The 23,137-nt window shown below is 35.1% G+C and overlaps 1 protein-coding gene across 1 annotated transcript; it reads right to left on the bottom strand.

Moving 5' to 3' along the window:
- Window positions 1–10,928: 10,928 nt before the first annotated feature.
- Window positions 10,929–11,237, bottom strand: LOC120090636. The gene has a single exon (XM_039048355.1). It carries the CDS (start codon window positions 11,235–11,237, stop codon window positions 10,929–10,931), a length of 309 nt encoding a protein of 102 aa, XP_038904283.1.
- Window positions 11,238–23,137: the final 11,900 nt, after the last annotated feature.

Consider the following 23,137-nt stretch of genomic DNA (forward strand, 5'->3'; position numbering starts at 1 on the left):
CAATTATCAAAATATTAATTAATTAATTATAAATATTATTAATTTATGGCAAGGATTCATTTTTAGTCGTAATGATTAATTATTTATGAGATTTTTTCAATCAATTAGCTATTATTTTTTTTTTAAAAAAAAAAAGTTATATTTTTTTTATGGAATTAATTTGGTTGTTTTATTAATTATATCACATTTATACAAGATTTATGAGATTAATCTCACAAATCAAATTTGTACATTATTTGTTCATAAGGTAATTATTTTAAATGACAAAACTATTGAAATTTTTTTCAAATATGAAACACCTACAAGAATAGCAAAAAATATGGTTAAATTTACAAATTTAGCAATGATTTTTCAAAATTTACAAATATAGCAGAAAAAGATAAAAACAAATTTTTGTTTTCATTATTCCAAATTTATCTTTATTGGTGTATTGACATGTATATCAATACTGGCATATCAGTTATCTAATATATTTTATATTTGGTTTATCAACTGACTAATATACCAAAAAAAGTATAAAGTTATACAATAAATATACCAAATTTATCATTCATAAATTATATTTATCAATTAATAAATGTTTGTTCATTTACTGTTAGTTGTTTGACTTAATTTTAATCTGCATTCGTCTGTTATATAATATTAATTTTCTATTATATTATAATCAGCTTATAAAGGTTCAATCCTTTATATTAGAAACCACTTTGAATGAATGTTGATAAATGATTGATATACCAATGTTATATTTGAAATTGAATTCTGAAATGGATATACAAACATTTTATACTTGAAATATATAAGTATAGGTGTCTAATACATGCAGTAATAATATATATACTTGAAATTGAATTTTGAATAAGTATTGATATACTATTGATACACGGAATGATATACAATACACAAAAAAAATGTACATAAAATGAATTTTTAACGACTACTGAAATACTATTGATACATATATGTTACAATTTAAATAAACTTTAAATGGGTGTTGATAAATTGCTGATATATCTAATATTTAGTATTGCATTTTCAACGCATTATGATATACCATTAATACACTAATGATCTATTTGCAATTCATGTTAAATTAGTAATAATATAAAATTGAAATAGCAATGTTAAATTTAATTATTCTAAATTATATATTTCATATTTGGTATATCAATCAATTAATATACGAAATATTTCTATTTGTTATACTATTGGTATATCAAATTGAATATTATTTATATAACATTTAAAATTTTGAAAATAAAACAAATTAACTAATATAATTTATTATTTGACATATTACTTGACAAAATTAAAGCATTTAACATACTTCATCAACATCAAAATTAAACTATATATTAACATGGAAAAACTAAAAACAAAATTTATCATAATTGAAGTTATGGTTCATTAGTTGTCTAAATAATATACTTTAACAAAGTATATCGATTTGTTGATATTATAACATTCCGAATTTTCAAATAATTTTAATAATTATCTTAAATTATTTGGGTGATAATTTGGATTTTTGAGACGAAAATTGAATTATTGAGTTACGTGATAAAAGATCTGGGTGTTTTAAATTTAATTTAGGCAGATTTAAGAATTTAAGGCGAAAAAGGATATATAAATAGGATTAAAAAAAAAAAGAAAAAAGAAAATTTAGTATCCTTCTCCATCAGGCGTTTAACCCTCACGCGAATAACCCAACCGCAACGCCTTCTTCCTCTTCGTTCCCACCCTCACAGTTGTTTGCACTCGAGCTTCAACCGGAGGAAGTCTTCACTGCCGTTCGTCTCTCCATTACCGGCCATCGAAGGAGTTGCCGCCGTCACTCGCCTGGTCCGGTCAATCGCGCTGTCGCCATGCACAGATCTGTTGATCGTCGTACCCTCTACCGCCTCTGCATCTTCTGTCGTCGGCCGCTTGAAGCTATCTACCGTCGATTATGCCTGCCGTCGGAAATCGCCGCCTCTCATGAAGTTTTTGTTGGGTAAGATTTTGGAAGTTTTGTTGATTTTCTTGATTGAGTACTGATGCCCATTGAATTTTGGTATACTTTATGGTATACCCATTATGTTTTGGATATTAGGTAGGAAATTCGAGGTATTTTGATTTGCTGTCCAGCAGCTTCGAAAGTGTTTCAGCAAGATTTTTTGCAAGTATTTTAGTGTCTAGACTCGTTTGTTGATTGGTAATGGTGTAAATAGGGTTTCTAGCCTCTAAATTTTGTGTTTGGGGGTTAGGAATGCATCGATTAGGAAGGTTGGAATTATCAAGACAAACTACATATCGGTTTTAATTCAAAGATTTTTGTAAGCGCAAGGTTTAATTGCTTGGATTATATTGAGGTAGTGACTTGGATGGGTTGAGATGTATTTAAGAAGTTTTGCTTCATGTTTGGAACTTAATTTTGGTTTATATCGTAGGTTTCATTCAAGGTTTCCTTGAGGAAATAAATTTGCTTGTTTGGGCTTAGATTTAAGATAAGTGTCTTATTATTGATTTGCCCTCAGCCAAATGCTCTAACCAAGTCGTTGATGATAAGTTTGAACATATACCGTGAAAGCATGTTATTAAATGTTATAGAGTGATTTGCTATGCTTCAATAATGTAAGGACTATATTGGCGTTCTGGTAATCTATGCGCTATGTTGCTACTTAATGATGTGTGAACACCCGATGCTGAAGCGGATCGTAGCTTAATTTTTAATTTCACAGAAACTCACAAATTGACAGAGGACGGGAACATGGAATACATTCCAATTAATCTTGCTATATAGATATTTAAGAGGAAATAGGGGATTTAGAACCACTTACCCTTGAAGACCAATCTCTTCGCCAAATCCTCTCTTGTCATGAACAATTCGAATACGAACCCACCAACGCCAAAATAATAATAATAATAATAATAATAAAATAAATAAAAAATACAACAAGCAAAAATCTAATTTGGACACCACCACTATAAAACCTTAGTATTATCAGATGGTGAGAATCGTCAAGAGTTGAGGGCTTCAATTTAATTTTGGCAGGGAGGGAATTTTTTGTTGAGAAGAAAAGTTTGCAGAGAAGATTTCTAGGAGAACTTTCTTCTTCAATATCATATATTAGAATTATATGTTATATCTAATATAACATATAAGTAATAGTTTATATTATATCACATTAATATAACCTATATTTTAACACTCTCACATTTAACCTATAATATTTAATATGAATCAAATTCATATTAAATTTAAACCTATAGTATTTATATGAATCATATTCATATAACTAATATTTCAATCATATTCAAATATTTATTTTCTCTCAAATAAAAACTTTATATTATAATGTATCATATACATTATATTAATTATATAACATATACTTAATTTTATAATAATTATATCATATATAATTAATTCCCTATATTAATTTGAACTATTCAAATTAATTCCAAATTAATTTGATTCTCATTATCCCTTTTGAACTATCAAGGGTCCTTTATGGACCTATAGATTGAAGTTCCAATGGTACTTGATTAATTAATTAAACTCTTTAATTAAATCAATCAACTTTCATTAACTATCGGTTACTCCATTAAAGGCCGACAGCTACACTCTTCGCACTCCAGATAAATTTCTGTGTCCATTGGATATAACTTATAAATGGTTCGTTGACCCTTCACAAATTTCTCGTAAGTATAGTTGGGTCAAAATTATCATTTTGCTCTTATAGTTACATCTAACTTTTTAAGTACCATTGATCTCTCTAATGAACAACAAGTTATAGTTCAAAACTCCCCAATCAGACGAATCCCCAAAATAGTAGGTATATTGAGTCAGTGAAATTGGTCACTCTCACCCATGCAGATCAAAGTATTGTCTTCACAGGCCGGAGTTCACAACTCAATCAGGATTCAGATCAAATCACCTATAGTTATCCTGGTGAAATGTAAGTCTTTTCTAGCAGCGGTGTTATATAGAAAGACTATTCATTTCGTTGTTTGATCTTATACAAACTCTTTGTATAGAATACCCCGCTTACATGTCTCCACATGAACGATTGGATCATTTGTATCACTTATAACAATTGCAACAACTATAAAATGAGTTGTATTCGTAGTGTCACCAAGATAAGATATCCAACCTTAACCATCTACTACAAACTGTTTAGATTATCACTTAAACATGATCCACTTGTATTTCTCCACATACAGATTTAAGTTATAGAAGATAACCTTGGATCTTAGTTTATTAGTTTTGTGGGTTAATGCAACTAAATGTCTAATAAAATATTATTATTTTATTAAATAAATAAAAAGTTTGTACAGCACAATTACAAACTACAAGGCCAAGAGATTTGGGGCATCCATCTCAACAATCTCCCACTTGTCCTAAAGCTAGTCGAGGTAAATCATAAAAGTCAAACTATTACAACAGTACACAAAAACAAGAAACTAGGGCATACAATACGCAACCAGTATAAAATCTCCCACTTGCTCTAGACTAGGTGTGGCCTATCTCGTAGACCTAAACTCTCCAGGCAATCTTCAAACACCTTAGTTGTGAGGGCCTTTGTAAAAGGATTAGTAACCTTGGGTTTCGAAGCTATCTGCATGACGATCACATCCCCTCGATGTACAATCTCTCGTATTAGGTGATACTTGCGCTCAATATGATTTCCACGCTTGTCGCTTCTAGGCTATCTAGAATTAACCACAACACCACTATTATCACAATAAAAGTGTGATGAGCAAACATGTCTGGAACAACTTTCAAATCTGTCAAGAATTTCCTGAGCCAAATAGCCTCCTTGGCAGCTTCATAAGCTGCTATAAATTCTTCCTCCATAATGGAGTCAGTAATGCACCACTACTTGATGCTTCTCCAAGTCCACAGCTCCTCCATTCAGAGTAAGCACTGATCCTAAAGTGGATTCCCTAGAATCCCTATTAGTCTGAAATCAGAGTCAGTGTATTCTATAAGGATCAAGTCTTTAGACCCATACACGAGCATGTAGTCCTTCATTCTCCAAAGATACTAGGATACTTTTAGTGGAAGTTCAACGATCTAATCTTGGATTATACTGATATCTACTTACTATCCCCACCCATACTAGATTTCAGATCTAGTACATAAGATCGCACATACCAGGATGTCAACAATAGATGCATAGGGGATTCGTCTCATCTCCTCAACTTCTTAAGGTGTCTTAGGACACTGTTTCTTAGACAGAACAACCCCGTGTCTGAAAAGTAGTAAACCTCTCTTGGAGTTCTACATTGAATACTTGACAAGTATCTTGTCAATATATGATGTCTGAGACAAAGTCAGCGATTTGTTCTTTCGATCTCTAAAGATCTTAATACCCAAAAAAAATTGCGCCCCTCTCCCAAATCTTTCATTTGGAATTGGGCCACCAGCCATTGTTTTATGTAAGTGGAATGATGTGGGATATCATCTACGTACAACACTAAGAAAACTACTGAACTATTGATGAATTTATTGTAAACACAAGTTCATCAAGGTTTTGATGAAAACCATAAGATTTGATCGTAGTATCACACCTTATATTCCAAGATTGAGAAGTTTGTTTTAGTCCATAAATGGACTAATTAAGCTTCTGAACCTTTTGTTCTTGACCTTGAGTTAGGAATCTCTCTTGTTGCTGCATATAGGTGGTCTTCTCAAGATTGTCATTAAAAAAGACAGTTTAGACGTCCATTTGCCAAATCTCATAATCATAATATATAACAATAGATAGTATTATCCAGATAGACATCAACATGGCAACACGTGAGAAAGTCTCCTCATAGTCAACTCCCTCAATCTGGGTATAACCCTTTGCCACAAGTCTAGCCTTGAAGATTTGCACCTTACCATCAACACCCCTTTTTCTCTTGTAGATCAATTTGCAACCTATAGGTTTTACCCCATTAGGTTTATCTACAAGAACCCAAACTGAATTGAAGTGCATAGACTCCATCCTGAGATCCATTTCTTTTATCCATTCATCTTTGTCTACAACTTCTATTGCCTTCATATAGGACAACGGATCCTCAATGTCACCATCAGATGGTTAGGGTTTCTGTTAAACCCATATAATGAATAGGCGGGTTTGCAACCCTCGCACTACATTGAGACTCCCTCAATAATTAAGGTGGATGTGATCTACTAGATAAACCAATGTCCATAACTATTGTTGATGTACTTGGCTCTTCAACAACTCTTGTTGAAGGTTCAGTAGTTTCACTGGAAAGTTCATTCAATACTATCTTACTGTGCAGTTTGTGCTCCTTGATATGGACTTCTTCTAAAAATATAGCATTTGTTGACACAAACACCTTATTATATTTAGGATCGTAGAAGTAACCACCTCTCGTTCCTTTAGGGTAGCCTACAAATAAGCACAATTTTAAACAAGGTTCCAATTTCTTAGGATTAGCCTTAAACACATATGTTGGGCAACCCCAGATCCTGAATGACATAAATTACCTTTATGACTATTCCACAATTCTAAAGGTGTTCCAGAAACACTCTTGGATGGAACAAATTTCAAAATATAGGTTGCAGTCTATACTATATAACCCCATAATGAATCAGGTAAATGAACGTAACTCATCATAGAGGGTCTAATGTCCAACAAGGTTTGATTTCTCCTTTCTAATACACCATTGAGGTGTACCTGGTGCCAAGAGTTGTGATACCCATTTTCTAACAAATAGTCCTGGAATTTCAAATTCATATACTCTCCATCTCGATCAGATCGAAGTGTTTTAATTGTTTTACTTAATGCATTTTCCACTTCAGGCTTATACTCCTTGAAATTTTCAAGGACTTTAGACTTATGTTGTATTAAGTAAACATACCCATATCTTGAATGATTATTAGTAAAGGTGATAAAATATTCAAATCCTCCTTTTGCCTTAACATTTATAAGACCACAGAAATCCAAATGTACAAGTTCTAAGGGTTCTTTGGCTCTGTGACCTTTTCTAGTAAAAGGTCTCTTAGTCATATTGCCTTCAAGGCATGACTCAAATACTGGTAAAGAATTTTCTTCTAACTTATTTAGAAGTCCATTCTTAACCAATTTTTCAATCCTATTGAGATTTATGTGGCCCAGTCTTAGGTGCCAAAGTTTGGCACTTTCTCTAGGAGAAATTTTATGTCTTTTATTTTTAGTTACAACAATTCCAAACAGTTCAGTATTAAGGAGGGCCTTAGATGCTAACGACCTTAACACATAAAGGTTATCTTCGAGATTTACATAACGAATTTGAACGTCATTCATGTAAATAAATGTTTTATTTACTCTAAAAGATAAGGAATAGTTTTGTCCTAACAAGCACTTTACAGAAATCAAGTTCCTTTTCAAATCAGAAACAACATATGCATTTTCTAATAAAAGGTAAGGTTTCTGTAAACAAAGAGAAAGACCTCCCACTACCTTAGCCGAGACGACGTGTCCAATTCCAACATGCATTGTCATCTCACCAGTCTCCAGCTATTGCCAAGAACTAATTCTCTAAAATTAAGAACAAACATGGTTAGCGGCATCTGAAGGATCCATTGAAGGTCCTTGAGCAGAAGCATTAGATCGAACCAAACACCCAAAATTTATAGAATATAAATTTTACAGCAAAAGTCAGATTATGCATTTAAAAGAAAATTACAACATGCATTAAAACAAAGATTACAGAAAAAAAGGGTTTAAAAAACCTTACCCTTAAAGAACACTTCTTCAAGAAATTTCTTCTCTAAATCTTGTCATGAACAGTATCAAACCTCTAGCCTTCTACGAGGACACCACCACGAAAGATTCCTCTGTATTCTCTGATGAGAATCTAGGAATTTTGTGGGCTTTGACTATTTTGAAAGAGAAGGATTTTGAGAATGTTGAGAGGAAGAGATGAAATTCTAATTTTTCTCACACAACCCTTCTGTGTCTCTCTCACTTTTGTCACATGTGAAAAATCACACACAGGGAAGAAGAAGAACTAACTTCCTTCTTCCACTACCATGTATTTTAAAGAAAAGAGGGGAATAGAGTTACAAGGAGCTTCCAAAAAGATTTAAAATAAAATAAAATAAATTAATTGTATTCATAAATCACTATATATTTATATGATAACTACCTTATCATATAATATATATATTAAGTTATATGTTATATCAAATATAACGTATAACCTATAGATTCTATATTGTATCAAATATAATATACCCTATAGTTTCTATCTATGAAGCACAGATACTTCACGTGAGGAAAAGAATCAGTATCAGACACGTATCGGATACCGATACTTCTAGATACTTCCTAGATACGTATCTAACACGCGATTTGACGTATCTATATTTTCAAATACTTTCCAGATACGTATCTGACATGCGATTTGACGTATCTATTTCTATGCATTTTTTTTTTAAAGAAAAAAGACAAGTAACTCATCTAATCTTTCCCAATCTAAAATTAGGCAACCTATTCAAAAAGCTCACTACTCAAGTCCAAAACTAAAAGAAAAAATAAATAAATAACGGACCAAACCCTAGACTAGAATCATATAATCTCCATCTTCACATTTGAGTTCCCACAAAGTCCACCAAAATATAAACCATTTGGATATCTTCAACAATTCAATGAAGAAGTTCTTCGTTTATTTTCACACTTTTCCCTCTAATCTTCTTCTTCTTCTTTGTAATATGAGTCACTTTTCTATTGCATTTTATTAATAGTACTTCAACATCTTGTATGTTGCCTTTTTTATATTGTATTTCAGTGTTTGTATTCTATTTTGTGCTATTGTTATTAACTTGTATGCTAAATTTATCTATATCCTATATTTTCTTAAAGAAAAAAAATGTATCTTCAACGTATCAGTATCCTCATTTTTTAGAAATATATATATTAATAAATATATAAAAAAATGACGTATCCTTAGACGTATTCGTATCTTAGTTTTTTAGAAATTGACGAATCCTCGTATCCGATCGTATCCGTATCGTGTACCCGTATCTGTATCTGTGCTTCATAGGTTTCTATTCTCTCAACAATGACATTTAATATAAATCTCATTTATATTAAATTTAATTATATGAATCAAATTCATATAATTAATATTTGAATCATACTCAAATATTTATTTTCTCTCATAAACTTTATATTATAATGTATCAAATACATTATAGCATATCATATATATAATTGTATTAAATTATAATTAATTTTCTCAATCAATTCTCTCAATTCAAATTAATATAAAAATTGATTCTCATTAATTCTCGTTGAACTACAGAGGGGACCTCATGGACCTGCAGCTTAAAGCTCGAATGGTACATGAATAATTAATTAAACTCCTCTAATTAAATTATTCACCATTCATTAACTATCGGACTCCACTAAAGACCAACAGTTGTAATCTTCGCACTATAGATATATTTTTGTGTCCATTGGATATAACCAATCAACAGTATGATGGCCCTTCACAAATTACTCGTAAGTACAACTGGACCAAAATTATCATTTTTCCTCGTAGTTACATTTAACTTCTTAAGTACCACTAATTCCTCTCATGAACAATAAATCATAGTCCAACTATGACTAAACCTCTCTCGGGCCACGAGAGGATGTGGCGTCACATTGTTCAAGTCCCGAAATCAGCCCTTAAGGGAGCAATTTATCTACTTGCCCCAACATTGGAGGAGTGAATTTCTTCTTGTGTAGTTGTGTTCCCAGTTCCCCAATCAGATGAATCTCCAAAATAGTAGGCTTGTTGAGTCGGTGATCTGGCCTCTCTCACCCATACAAATAAAAGGACTGCCTTAATAGGCAGGAGTTCACAATTCACTCAAGATTCAGGTCGAGTCACCTATGGTTAGCCCAATCAAATATAAGTCTCTATTATGAACGGTGTTATATAATGAGACTAAACATTTCGTGGTCCAGTCTTATACAATTTTTTTTTTTGTAGAATATCCTTGATAACATATCCATATGAATGATCAGGATCAGATCATTTGTAGCACTTTACACAATTGTAACATCTACAAGGTGGATCGTACTCGTAGTGTCACCAGGATAAGGTATCCAACCTTATCCATCTACTACAGACCATTTAGGTTATCACTTAAAACTGATCCACTTGTATGTCTCTACATATATGTTTAAGCTACAAAGATAACATATGCTAGTTTATTGGTTTGTGGTTAATGCAACTAATATTGAAATAAAACATCACATATTTTATTACATAAATAAAATGTTTGTACATTACAATTACAAACTATTGGACTCTACGAGATTTAGGGCATCAACCCCAATAGCACCTAAGTCAATTATCCATGCTGAATCAACATTCTCCACTAAACAGATTTTCAACACGAGTAAATCACATTTATCTTTTTTGGTCTTCTTTTCTGCCAAATATTTGGGACAGTTCCTCTTCTAATGTCCCTCTTGGTTGCAATGAAAACATATTCTCCTTGCAGCTAGGCTTTATTGCCCTTTTGGGTAGCAACAGGATTAGCATTCCTTTGACCTCCCTTCTTCTTCTTCCAATTTTTGGTGCCGAAAGAAGAAGGTGTAGAATTAGTTTCAGAGGTCAAACCTCTGTAGAACTTTTTGAAGGACGAGACAACATTTGCTTCACCCTTTTGTTCCTTGACTTTCCTCAAGGACTAAAAAGTCTGCAACTCATTTAGCAGGGCATTTAGGTTGTAGTCAATCTTGTTCATAATAGCATTGTTATGGAACTGTAGAAAACTTTCGGGTAAAGTTTCTAGGATGAAGCTAACATGACTAGTCTCATCAATGACAGATTCATTCATCTCTGCCACGTTAAAGTGGACCATCATGTTCAGAACATGTTCACGAATAGAGGCCCCCCTCTTGCATACGGCCACTAAAGATGTATTTAAGAACGTCGTGCCTGAGCTGAGTGGATGGTTATCCAAGCATTCCTATTAGGGACTCCATGATCTCACGGGTCATGAACATGGGCTCATGCTTCTTGGCCAAAACTTCAGGTAACCTGGCTAGGATATATGCTCGAACCTTTTCATTCGCCTTGACCCATTGCTTATATGCCTCCCGAACATTCGAGTAGCATGTAGGTGGGACTTGAGGACACTCTTCAATGAGGATGAATCGCAATTCATCGATTATAAGGACAATGTTGATAATATTTTTCCATGTAGCGTAGTTATCGCTGTTAAGTTTTTTGGTGGCAAACAAATTTAATGTAGTAGTTGTCATTTTCAAATTGTTGAAAACATATAATTTATTCATATTACTTTACATGAATTACCCGATTAAACAACCGATTAATTTAGCAAAATAAAATAATACACTCTATGTGATATCTATTTTGCAATGATGTTTCAGTGGGGCAGGATAAAAGTCACCGTGGGGTGACCAGTTATCCTTTCACTGAATCAAGACAATCTCAACTAATAATTACACCAAAATAACTCTTATTCCTATAATTATTAGTCACCATTGTTTGATTAAAAAAATGTTAACTTACTTATCATTTTCTTGTAAGTGTAACCCCTCATTATAGATTCTAGAGTTCCGCCCCAATGACCAAATCGTATGAAAAAATCGATTGGGACAAAAAGTAAAGTAATTAAAGGTACGTTTGCTTGAAAAAACTAAAAGCTAATCCTGAAAACATCCAAAACGTGCAAACCCACATTCAACATCATAATGCAAAATAGAAACACCCACCATAACTCTGAATTTAATTCTGAAAATTTAAAAATAGGGACTAAAAAACATGCATTCTAATACCAATTGAAAGACGTGTGAACACCTGATGCAAAAGCGGATCGTAACCTAATTTTTAGTTTTATAGAAACTCACAAATTGATAGAGGACAAAAACATGGAATCCATTCGACCTAAGCATGCTATATAGAAATTTAAGAGGAAATAAGGGATTTAGAACCACTTACCATTGAAAACCATCTCTTTGCCAAATCCTCTCTAGTCACGAACAAGTCGAACACGAACACACTAATGCCAAATATATATATATATATACACACACACACGGAAAGCAAAAATCCAATTTAGACACCACCATTACGAAACCTTGGTATTCTCGGAGGGTGAAAATCGTTGAGAGTTGTGGGCTTTGATTTAATTTTGGCAGGAAGGGAATTTTTTGTTGAGAGGAAAAGTTTGCAGAGAAGATTTATGGAAGAGTTTTTTTCTGTATATTCTATGTTCCAATGAAGGAAGAAGAATAATATCCCAAAAGAAATTTCCCTACCTCCCACGTTTAATGAAAGAATTAAGGGGATGGAGTTACCTATAGTATTTATATGAATCACATTCATATAATTAATATTTGAATCATATTCAAATATTTATTTTCTCTCAAATAAAAACTTTTTATATCATAATGTATCATATACATTATATTAATTTTATCACATATAATTATTTTTATATTAATTATATCATATATAATTAATTCCCTATATTAATTTGAACTATTCAAATTAATCCAAAATTAATTTGATTTTTATTAATCCCAATTGAGCTACCAACAGCTGCACTCTTCACACTACACATATATTTCTATGTACATTGGATATAACTAATCATCGATGCATTGACCCTTCACAAATTGCTCGTAAGTACAGTTGGACCAAAATTATCGTTTTGCCCCTGTAGTTACATCTAACTTTTTAAGTACTATTGATCTCTCTAATGAACAATAAGTTATAGTCCAACTATAATCGAACCCTCTGGAGCCAGGAGAGGGGAGCACCACATTGTTCGAACCCCGAAATCAGTCTTTAAGGGAGCACTTACTCTAATTATAGAGGAGTGAACCTTCTGTTGGGGATGATGCCCTAAACTCTCGTGTCCTGTAGTTTGTAAACACAATTTTGAACAAACGTTTGTGATGTATAATATATGGTATTTTCTTCACTTGTTTTTGAACATTGGATGTTTCATTTGCTTTACCACAAACCAATAAACTAAAATCCCTAGTTTTCATTATGTAACTTAAGCATGTATGTAGTGACATACAAGTGGATCATGTCTTAAATGATAACCAAAATGGTCTGTAGTATATGGATACAGGATGGAAACCTTATCCTGGTAACGCTACGGATGCGGCCCGCTTTGTAGAATAGTTACAAATATTATGACTTGCTACAAATGGTATGATCCTGATCATTCATGTGGGGACATGCGAGCTGGGGCATCATATACAAAGAGTTTGTATAAGACCTGACCACGAAGTGTTAACGTCTCATTATATAACGCCATTCATCACAGAGACTTCACTTCACTAGGATGACCATAGGTAATATGACCTCAATCTTGAGTGAGTTGGGAACTCCTGCCTTTGAGGGCGGTTCTTTGATTTGCATGGGTGCAAGTGACCTAATCGCCGACTCAAACCTACCACTTTGGGGATTCGCCTGATTTGGGAGCTGGGAATTTAGCTACACAAGATGGAATTCACTCCTTCCCCGAAGCAGCAGTAAGTAGATAGATTTCTCCCTTAAAGGTTGATCTCGAGGCTTGAACGATGTGGAACCACACACCTTATCATGGCCCGAGAGGTGTCCACACATAGTAGGTCTATGTTGTATTATTCATTAGAGGGATCAGTGGTACTTAAGGAGTTAGATGTAATTATAGGGGCAAAATGGTAAATTGGCCCAACTGTACTTACGAGCATCTGTGAAGGGTTATCGTACTGTTGATTGGTTATATCCGATGGACACAGAAATTATTTTTGGTAAGAAGAGTTTAGCTGTTGGTCTTTAGTGGAATGTCTGACAATTAACGGATGGTAAATCTCGTAGCTAAAGAGTTTAGTCAGCTATTCACGTACCGTTGGAGCTTCGAGCCATAGGTCTATAAGGTCCCCTTGGTAGCTCAATGGATTCAAGTTGAGAATCAGTTTTTGGGTCAGTTTGAAATGTTCAAATTGACAAGAGGGAGTTCGATTATATATGATGTGATTGAACTGGTTGATCATATATGATATGATTGACTTTATGTATGAGATACATTATTTGGAGGAAAATGGATATAAATATGATTTATATCTAGTGGAGGAGAAAAATACTATGGTTTATATGTGATGTTAAACTATAGATTAATGAATATAATATGATTATATTTATTATTTTTAATTTGAAAATTATAGGATAATTATGCCCGGAGTTTTCTCCATAACCGTGTGTTAGTGGGAGGTTTCATTCAGTTTTTGTAACTGAAGAATAAAATAAAAATTGTTTTCATTTTGCAAAAGGATCGGTCATTCGCTTAAGCAAAATGTATACTACCTATCGCTTAGCTAACTGAGAGACTATACGATAGCTCAAAGTTACTTCACGATCGTATACACATGCGTCGCTTTCTATACAATCACCTAAGTTTTTCAAACCGATCATCTAGTGCCCGAACATTTATTAAAGATCATCTATACGATCGCTGCCTATTTCTTACACGATCGTATACCTTTGTCTAAACGATCAAGCATTGTCTATGCGATAGACCCTGCCCTTCTCCAACTTGCTTGGTCATTGTCTACAAGTTTCTTTCATCCTTTCCTCTACCAAATTCCAACAGAGTCCACACTTTGGATTCTCAGACTGAGAATATCGAAGGTTCTCTAAGTTGTGGTGTCATCCCCATTCTTCCGTTCGTGTGGAGGCCATTCGTGAGTAGACGACCGGTGGTGTTAGTGAACGATTGCTTGGACATTCCAGCGAAAGCGAGAGGAGCAGTCACTTGAGATTTCGGTGAAGAAAGGTTTTTGAACTGGTATGTATTTCTTGTTCTCTTATTGTTTTTAGTTTGAAAGCATGCTGGTAAATTTGTAATATATTACATATCTATTCTGTTTGAAAGTAAATGTGGAAATTCTATCATAATGTATTTGGAACGTTCCGCTTCTACTCAGAGGTACTCTTATATAAGAGTTCCTTCACCTTCTTGTGTAGTTGAGTTTCTAGCTCCCCAATCAGACAAATCCCCAAAATGGTAGGCATATTGAGTAGGCAAAATTGGTCACTCTCACCCATGCAGATCAAAGGATCACCTTCATAGGCAGGAGTTCACAATTCACTCAAGATTCAGGTTGAGTCACCTATGGTTATCCTGATGAAATGTAAGTCTCTTATAGTAATGGTGTTATATAGAGAGACTATTCATTTCGTGGTTCAGTCTTATACAAACACTTTATATAGAATTCCCCTGCTCACATGTTTCAACATGAATCATTAGGATCAGAACATTTGTAGCACTTTACAACAATTATAACAAGTACAAAGCAGGCAGTATTTGTAGTGTCACTAGTATAAGGTACCCAGTCTTATCCATGTTGGGATTGGTGCCTGAATTCTCCCGGAGCCTCGTAGTTTGTAAACTGTACACATTATTATAAATAAAATAAGATTTATTTTATTTGGCATTTACTCATATCCAATAAACAAAGCTCCATGGTTATTGCATGTAAACTTAAGCATGTATATGAGATAAACAAGTGGATCATGCCTTAAGTGATAACCTAAATACGTATGTAGTATAAGGATTAAGGAGGGATATCTGATCCTGGTGACACTATGGATATTGCTCGCTTTGTAGACATACGAGCGGGGGTGTCCTACAAGGAGTTTGTATAAGATTGGACGACGAGATGACTAGTCTCTTTATATAACACCGTTGATACTTGAGACTTACATCTCACCTAAACGACCATAGTTGACATGACCTTAATCCTAAGTGTTTTGGGAACTCTTGCCTTTGAGGGCAGTCATTTGATTAGTATAGGTGAGAGTGGCCAGATTGTCAACTCAAAAGGCCTACCTTTTTGGGGACTTGTCTGATTTGAGAGTTGGGAACTCAGTTACAAGATGAAATTCACTCCTTCCCCGAAGCAGGGGTAAGTAGATAGATTGCTCCCTTAAGGGCTGATTCTGGGTCTTGAACATAGTGGCCACAAATTCTCTTTAGAAGAGAGGACTCAGTCATAGTAGGACTATGACTTATGTTCATTAGAGGGATCAGTGGTACTTAAGAAGTTAGATGTAACTACAAAAGCATTGTAGTGGCCACGGTTATTAGCCCAATTGTACTTACGAGCGATCTGTGAAGGGTTATCACATTGTTGATTGGTTAATATGGACACAAAATATACCTATAATAAGAAGAGTGCAGCTATCGATCTTTAGTGGGGTGCCTGACAGTTAACGGATGGTGGATCCCATGACTAAAGAGTTTAGTCAGTTATTCACGTACCGTTGGAGCTTCAAGCTACAGGTCCATAAGGTCCCCTTGGTAGCTCAATGGATTCAATTTGAGAATCAGTTCTTGGTGTTGATTCGAAATCTTCAAATTGACAAGAGGTAACGATTATATATGATATGATCGGTGTGATGTATGAGATACATCAAGTGGAGGATTAATGTAAATGAGATTTACATTAAGTACCTCGAAATAGAAAAAGAACTATAGTTTATATGTTTCATGAGATGAAATATTAAAACTATAGGTTATAAATATAATATGGTAAGTTGGTTATCATATATATTTATAATAATATTAATTATTAGATAATTATATCTTTTTCTCTACTAACCAATTGAATGAGAGGTTATTGGTGGTTTCATAGTAACCGTGAGATAATAGGAAAAATGTTTTCCCAAATTTAGTAGAGATTTTTTAGAGTTTCCATTTTGGATAGACTTACTGTTTGCTGTCAAGTGAATAGGATTCACTAAACGATAGTTGAAGAGAGACTAAACGATCATGGTGTGACACTACATGATAGTTGACTTAGCTGGTCATCTTCTAAACGATTGCAAGGCTTTTGTTATATGATAGCTTTCCATTTCTAAATGATTGGACATTCGTCTATACGACAGACTCTTGTCATCTCCCACTTGCTCAATCATTTACACGATTGTTATTCCTTCGGTCTCTTCCTCTAACCAAGTCCACACAGAGCCCACACTTCTGGATTCTCACATCGAGAATACCAAGGTAGCCATTGTGGTGGTGTCTTACTCAACTCGACTAAGGTCGAGGTTTTTAGAGGCCGTTTGTTGAGTTCGCGGTGTTCGTGTGGTGGTCGCTGTGATCATGTTGTGTTGCGGTCACTGTGTTCCAGCGTTCGTGTGTTGCAGTCTTGGAGATTGAACGAGCGTTCGTGATCAAGGGAGTTTGAAAATGAGTCTTCAAAGGTATGTATAATTTTTCCCTTGATTATCATGTAAAGCATGTTGTAATTTCGTTTTGTGCATGACCGGTTGGTTTCTGTTTCTTGACTATAATTGTGTATGTTCAAATACAAATGGAATTTGGAACGATCATTCCACTACTCATACAAATCCTCATGTCTCATTTCCTTCAATTGGTATCAGAGCCAGGTTGTTCTGATATTCCAAATTTCACTTCTGTTTTGAACTTCTTTTATAGCCGTGGTGGGTTTTCTGCATTTGCATTTAAGTGTTAAATGCATTTATGGATGGCGTTCCTGAATGTTACGGGTTTAATTGCCTCTGTTTAAAGCTTTCTTTGATTACAAAGTATTAATTTATAAGGGCCCTTATTTTTTGGGGCATAATCAACAAGCAATCGAGTCTGTAATTCAAAGTGTTTAAGTTTGTTGAGTATTCATGATGAATTTTTGAAGCATAGAGATGCAATTCTCAGCGAAGAAGAAGACAGAGAATTGGTCGTGTCGTGTAGCCTCAGGTAAACGATCGTTGGGATTTGGCTAAACAATCGTGTAGATTTTTCTATGTGATCGTGTAGTATTTACTAAACGATCGTTTAGCTAATGCTAAATGATGGGGTAAAGTGTTTGCTCTATTGCGTAGCGTTGGTTGCCCGATCGTGTGGACGCTGGAGGTAAACGATCGAGTGGGAGCATTTCATGCTCATCATTTAATAAAAGACGCGCGTACTAAACGATTGTGTAGTTAGCATGCCTCATCGCATAGTCACTGACTACACGATCACATGGTATACGATACTTAGGCGCTCACTCAGTGATCATTTAGAAGATTGTGCTTTACCACATTGTTGTCATTTAGACGATCGTTTATAGATTGCGTTATGTGTTGCGCGCTGCACGATCGCGTACCTCATGCTTCATCGCATAGTAAAAGGTACATGATCGTTGCTAAACGATTGTTTAGCTCGGACGCATTGGTAAATGATTGAGTAAAGCGTTTACTCTTTCGTGTAGACGATCGCATGGTTTTTGGCACACGATCAGTGGAGATGCGGACTTTGACCGGACGGTTCAAGACCCGACTTGCCTATTTGAACCAATGACTCTTTGCAATTTGTAATAGTTAGCTTTAGTTTTGAGGATTTGAGGCTAATTATCCCGATTCATCAATTTTTGTTTAATATACATGAGATGTATGTGGTTTATATGGCATAGTGTATGACATATAGATTTAAAACCCACCTTAGGTTATGCAATTATTCATGCATCATGTATTATAAGTATTATAATATGACATGATGAAATTACAAGAAAGCATGTGCATGTATCATGAAATATAAGAGTTATATTTATGCATGCAATAAGAATATTCGTGCATCATCTTTATATTATAAGCGTTATAGTATAAGGATGAATGGAAACATGTTTTGTTGGTTCGTTGCTGTTTTGTATAAGTGTTATATAAAAAGTAGTAATGAATGAACAATGCATGAAGCATGACACTTAGGCTGTTTATAAGAGTTATGAATGCCTTGTATGTGTTTGCTTTGCATTGTGAATGGTTTTAGTTGTTTCTTTTATAAGCGTTATAATAGAAATTAGAACTAAAATCGATAAGAAAGAGTTGCATGCGGACTTAGGCAAACTCATGTTTTAAAAGGGTTTTAAAATTGGATTGAGATAGACCTAAGTTCAAGGTTCTAATGGGATTAGCAACCTAGTTTAATCTTTTTAAATTGGTTTAATAGAATTAAATTGATTGGCATAAAAGATTAAAATCGTATTAAAACTATCTATAAGGGATCTTTTGTCTAAGGTGGGTTCTGTTTAGGCTGGGGTACTTAAGCTAATGGAAACGGAACACCCCTACTTGGGAACCTACCTAGAAAGGCGAATTAGATAGATTTTCTGCAAGCATGCAACAGTCGGTCAAAGACTCTGTTAAAGAGTTTAATGGATGATGTTCAAAAGTTGTTCAACTATCCAAGGTAAAAGTTACTCTTAGACAAACCTAAAAATTCACTTAGTTAAAATTTTTAGCCGTGTTTTTTCTAACTAAACTAAACCCTAGGTTATAAAATACTCAGTGGGAGGAAGAGATGTATCTAATATGTCAATGATTCCACTCACATTTCTCCCTGAATGTTCACGCCGTGAGATTCATGCTTGGCCTCGTGGGCCCTGGGAGCATCCCCTTTCAGATGGTGTTTGCATGAGTCAACATCAAGGTGGACAGAGAGAGTGTTTATAGTAAGTGGGTGAAGCATGTGTATCAACACGTCCTATGGTCTTTGTCATTGGTTCGCACCGTGAGATCATTCTATACTCCCTTGTGGCACCCTGGGAGCGTCCCCCTTCGGATGAGTTTTGTGCAGTTGATCAATATCAAGGTGAACTCTAGAAATGGATAGGTTCACTTTAGTTTTGCCCCATTCGGATCTTTTCCCTTCGGATTGGCTGCTTGGGGCAGAACTCTAAGGCCTAAAATGGTGGGTCACACTTACGGGAAATTATTAAGTAAGTTAATGATTTCTTGACCTAATCAATGATGGCTAATCGTTATAGAAGCAAAAGTTGTTCTGATATTAATGGCTGGTTGAGAATGTCTCAATTCAGAGGAGGGATAAATTGACCACCCTTCGGCAGCTTTTGTCCTGAACCTTTGGAGCGTTATTGCCAAACTAGATGTCACACGAGGTTCATGTTAATTTTGCTAAACCGTATTGGATGTTGTATGTTTTTTCACGGGTATTTTCTTAAAACCTAACGTAGGATATGTTTTTGTTTTCAGCAATATGTTTGATTTTCCGTTAAATGCCTCAAATTTGTCCGATTTCATATAGTGGAAAGAGTCTTGTAAAATGTATTTCATAGTGAACAACCTTGAGTTTGTCATGGTTAAGGAATGTCCTCAAGTCCCGACCCTTGATGCACCGCAAAATGTTCGTAATGCATATGAGGTGCGGATGAAGGCTAATTCTTTAGCCCGACTACACATATTGGCTAGCATACCTGATGCTTTGGACAAAAGGGTTGAGAACATGGTCATTGCATGTGAGATCATGGACTCGTTGCAAAAATTGTTTGAACATCAATTCTTACTTTTCAAGCACAGCGGGATGGATGACAAAACCAGTAGTGTCAGTTCCCAAGTTAAATTCCAGGAAGAGAAAGCAAGTGTTGCTGACTCTGTTAAAGTTCATAGACGATTCTCTGAAATGGAAATTGGAGCTTATTTAGGTTCTGATACTGATCCCACTAGTCTCTAAAAGAGGAGGATGTCTAAAGACAGTAAATATTATTTATTGGTCTTGGAGACGTGTTTGGTAGAGAATGATGATTCTGCCTGGATCTTTGATTCGGGTGCTACTAATTACATCAGTTTCTCTTACCAAGGATTCAGATTCTGGCAAACTTGCCACAAGGAGAGTTGACTCTTCGAGTCAGTACTAGTGAGGTTGTTTCAGCTATTGTTGTAGGCGAGAAGTTATTTTTGGATAAGAAACATTATCTGTTACTAGATAATGTTTTTGTAGTTCCTCATATCAAGAAGAACTTAATGTCGATTTCTTGTCTCATTGAATAAGGTTATACCGTCTCCTTTCTGAAAGTACAATATTTATTTTCAAGAATGAGATGGAGTCTGGTTTTGGTTCAATAGAAAGTAACGTATATATACTACGGCCGTTAGTCATAAAAGCCTTGTTTAACACTGAAATGTTCAATACGACAACAACAGCTCAAAGACCAAAGGTTTCTCCTAAGGAAAATGCCCATCTTTGGCATCTAAGGTTAGGTCACATCAACCTCAATAGGATTGAGCAGTTGGTGAAATGTGGACTTCTAAAGAGTTTAGAAGAAAACTCCTTGCATGTGTGTGAATCATGCCTCGAAGGAAAGATGACCAAATGACCTTTTATTGGAAAAGGTTACAGAGCCAAGGAACCCTTGGAACTTGTACATTCTGACCTCTGTGGTCCGATGAGTGTTAGGGCTCGAGGTGGGTATGAATATTTCATCTCTTTCATAGATGATTATTCAAAGTACGGGGGTATCTCTACCTAATGCAACATAAGTCTGAAGCACTTGACAAGTTTAAGAAGTATAAGGCTGAAGTTGAAAACTTGTTAGGTAAAAAGATAAAAACACTATGATCTGATCGTGGTGGAGAGTATATGGACCTCTAATTCCAAAACTATTTGATAGAACATGGAATTACATCCCAACTCTCGGCCCTAGGTACACCTCAGTAGAATAGTGTATCAGAAAGGAGAAACAAAAACTTGTTGGATATGGTTCGGTCTATGATGAGTTATGCTCATCTTCCAGACTCGTTTTGGGGTTTTATAGTGGAGACTACATGTTACATCCTGAACAACGTTCCCTCGGAAAATGTTTCTGAAACACCTTTTGAGTTATGGAGAGGCTGTAAAGGTAGTTTACGCCACTTTAGGATTTAGGGGTGTCTAGCCCATGTGCTTGTGACTAACCCGAAGAAGTTGGAACCGCGTTCAAAAGTTTGCCTCTTTGTAGGCTACCTCAGGGAAACGAGGGGTAGATACTTCTATGATCCGAGTGAGAACAAAGTGTTTGTTTCTACAAATGCTATTTTCTTGGAAGAAGACCACATCCGGGATCATAAACCATGAAGTAAGCTTGTTTTACGTGAGATTTCTAGTGAGACTTAGACTACTGAGGGTTCAACAAGAGTTGTTGAACTGACTAACAGATCAACAAGAGTTGTTGAAGTCAGTACATCTAGTCAACCAGCTCAAGAGTTGAGACAACCTTGACGTAGTGGGAGGGTTATGAACCCATCGGATCGCTACATGGGTTTAACTGAAGCCTAGACTGTCATTTTTAATGATGGGGTCGAGGATCCATTGTCTTTTAAGCAAGCAATGGAGGATGTTGACAAAGATGAATGGATTAAGGCCATGAACTGGGAGATAGAGTCTATGTACTTCAATCAAGTCTGGGAGCTTGTGGATCAGCCTGATAGGGTAAAACCTATAGGGTGTAAGTGGATATATAAGCGAAAACGAGGGGTAGATGGAAAGGTGCAAACCTTTAAGGCTAGACTCGTGGCAAAGGGTTATACCTAGGTCGAGGGAGTGGACTATGAGGAAACTTCTTCACCTGTTGTCATGCTAAAGTCTATCAGGATACTCCTGTCCATAGCCACATTTTATGATTATGAGATATGGCAAATGGACGTCAAGACTATCTTTCTTAATGGTAATCTTGAGGAGACCATCTAGGGGTTCGTAATTCTAGATCAAGAGCGCAGCTGTTGGGGTTTGGCCCTAAAGTCTCATGTCTAGTAATTTGTAAACAACTTTGTTCGAAGACTTGTGATGTATAATATAAATGATATTTACTTCACTACTTGACTTTGCACATTTAGATTTTACCACAAACCAATAAACTTAATATCCTTGGTTATCTGTATGTAACTTAAGCATGTATGTGGTGACATACAAGTGGATCATGTCTTGAGTGATAACCAAAATGGTCTATATAGAATATGGATATAAGAGGGAAACCTTATCCTTGTAACGCTACGGATGTGGCCCGCTTTATGGAATGGTCACAAGTGTTGTGACTTGTCACAGATGGTCTGATCCTGATCATTCATGTAGGGGACATGCGAGCGGGGGCGTCCTATACAAAGAGTTTGTATAAGACCTGACCACGAAGTGTTAATGTCTCGTTATATAACACCTTTCATAACTGAGACTTCACTTCACTAGGATGACCATAGGTAACATGACCTCAATTCTGAGTGAGTAGGGAACTTTTGCCATTGAGGGCGGTTCTTTGATTTGCATGGGTGCAAGTGGCCAGAACGCTGACTCAAACCTACAATTTTGGAGATTCATCTGATTTGGGAGCTTGGAACTCAGCTTCACAAAATGGAATTCACTCCTTCCCCGAGG

This window comes from Benincasa hispida, chromosome 11 (genome assembly GCF_009727055.1).
Source record: "Benincasa hispida cultivar B227 chromosome 11, ASM972705v1, whole genome shotgun sequence".
Classification (NCBI taxonomy): Eukaryota; Viridiplantae; Streptophyta; class Magnoliopsida; order Cucurbitales; family Cucurbitaceae; genus Benincasa; species Benincasa hispida.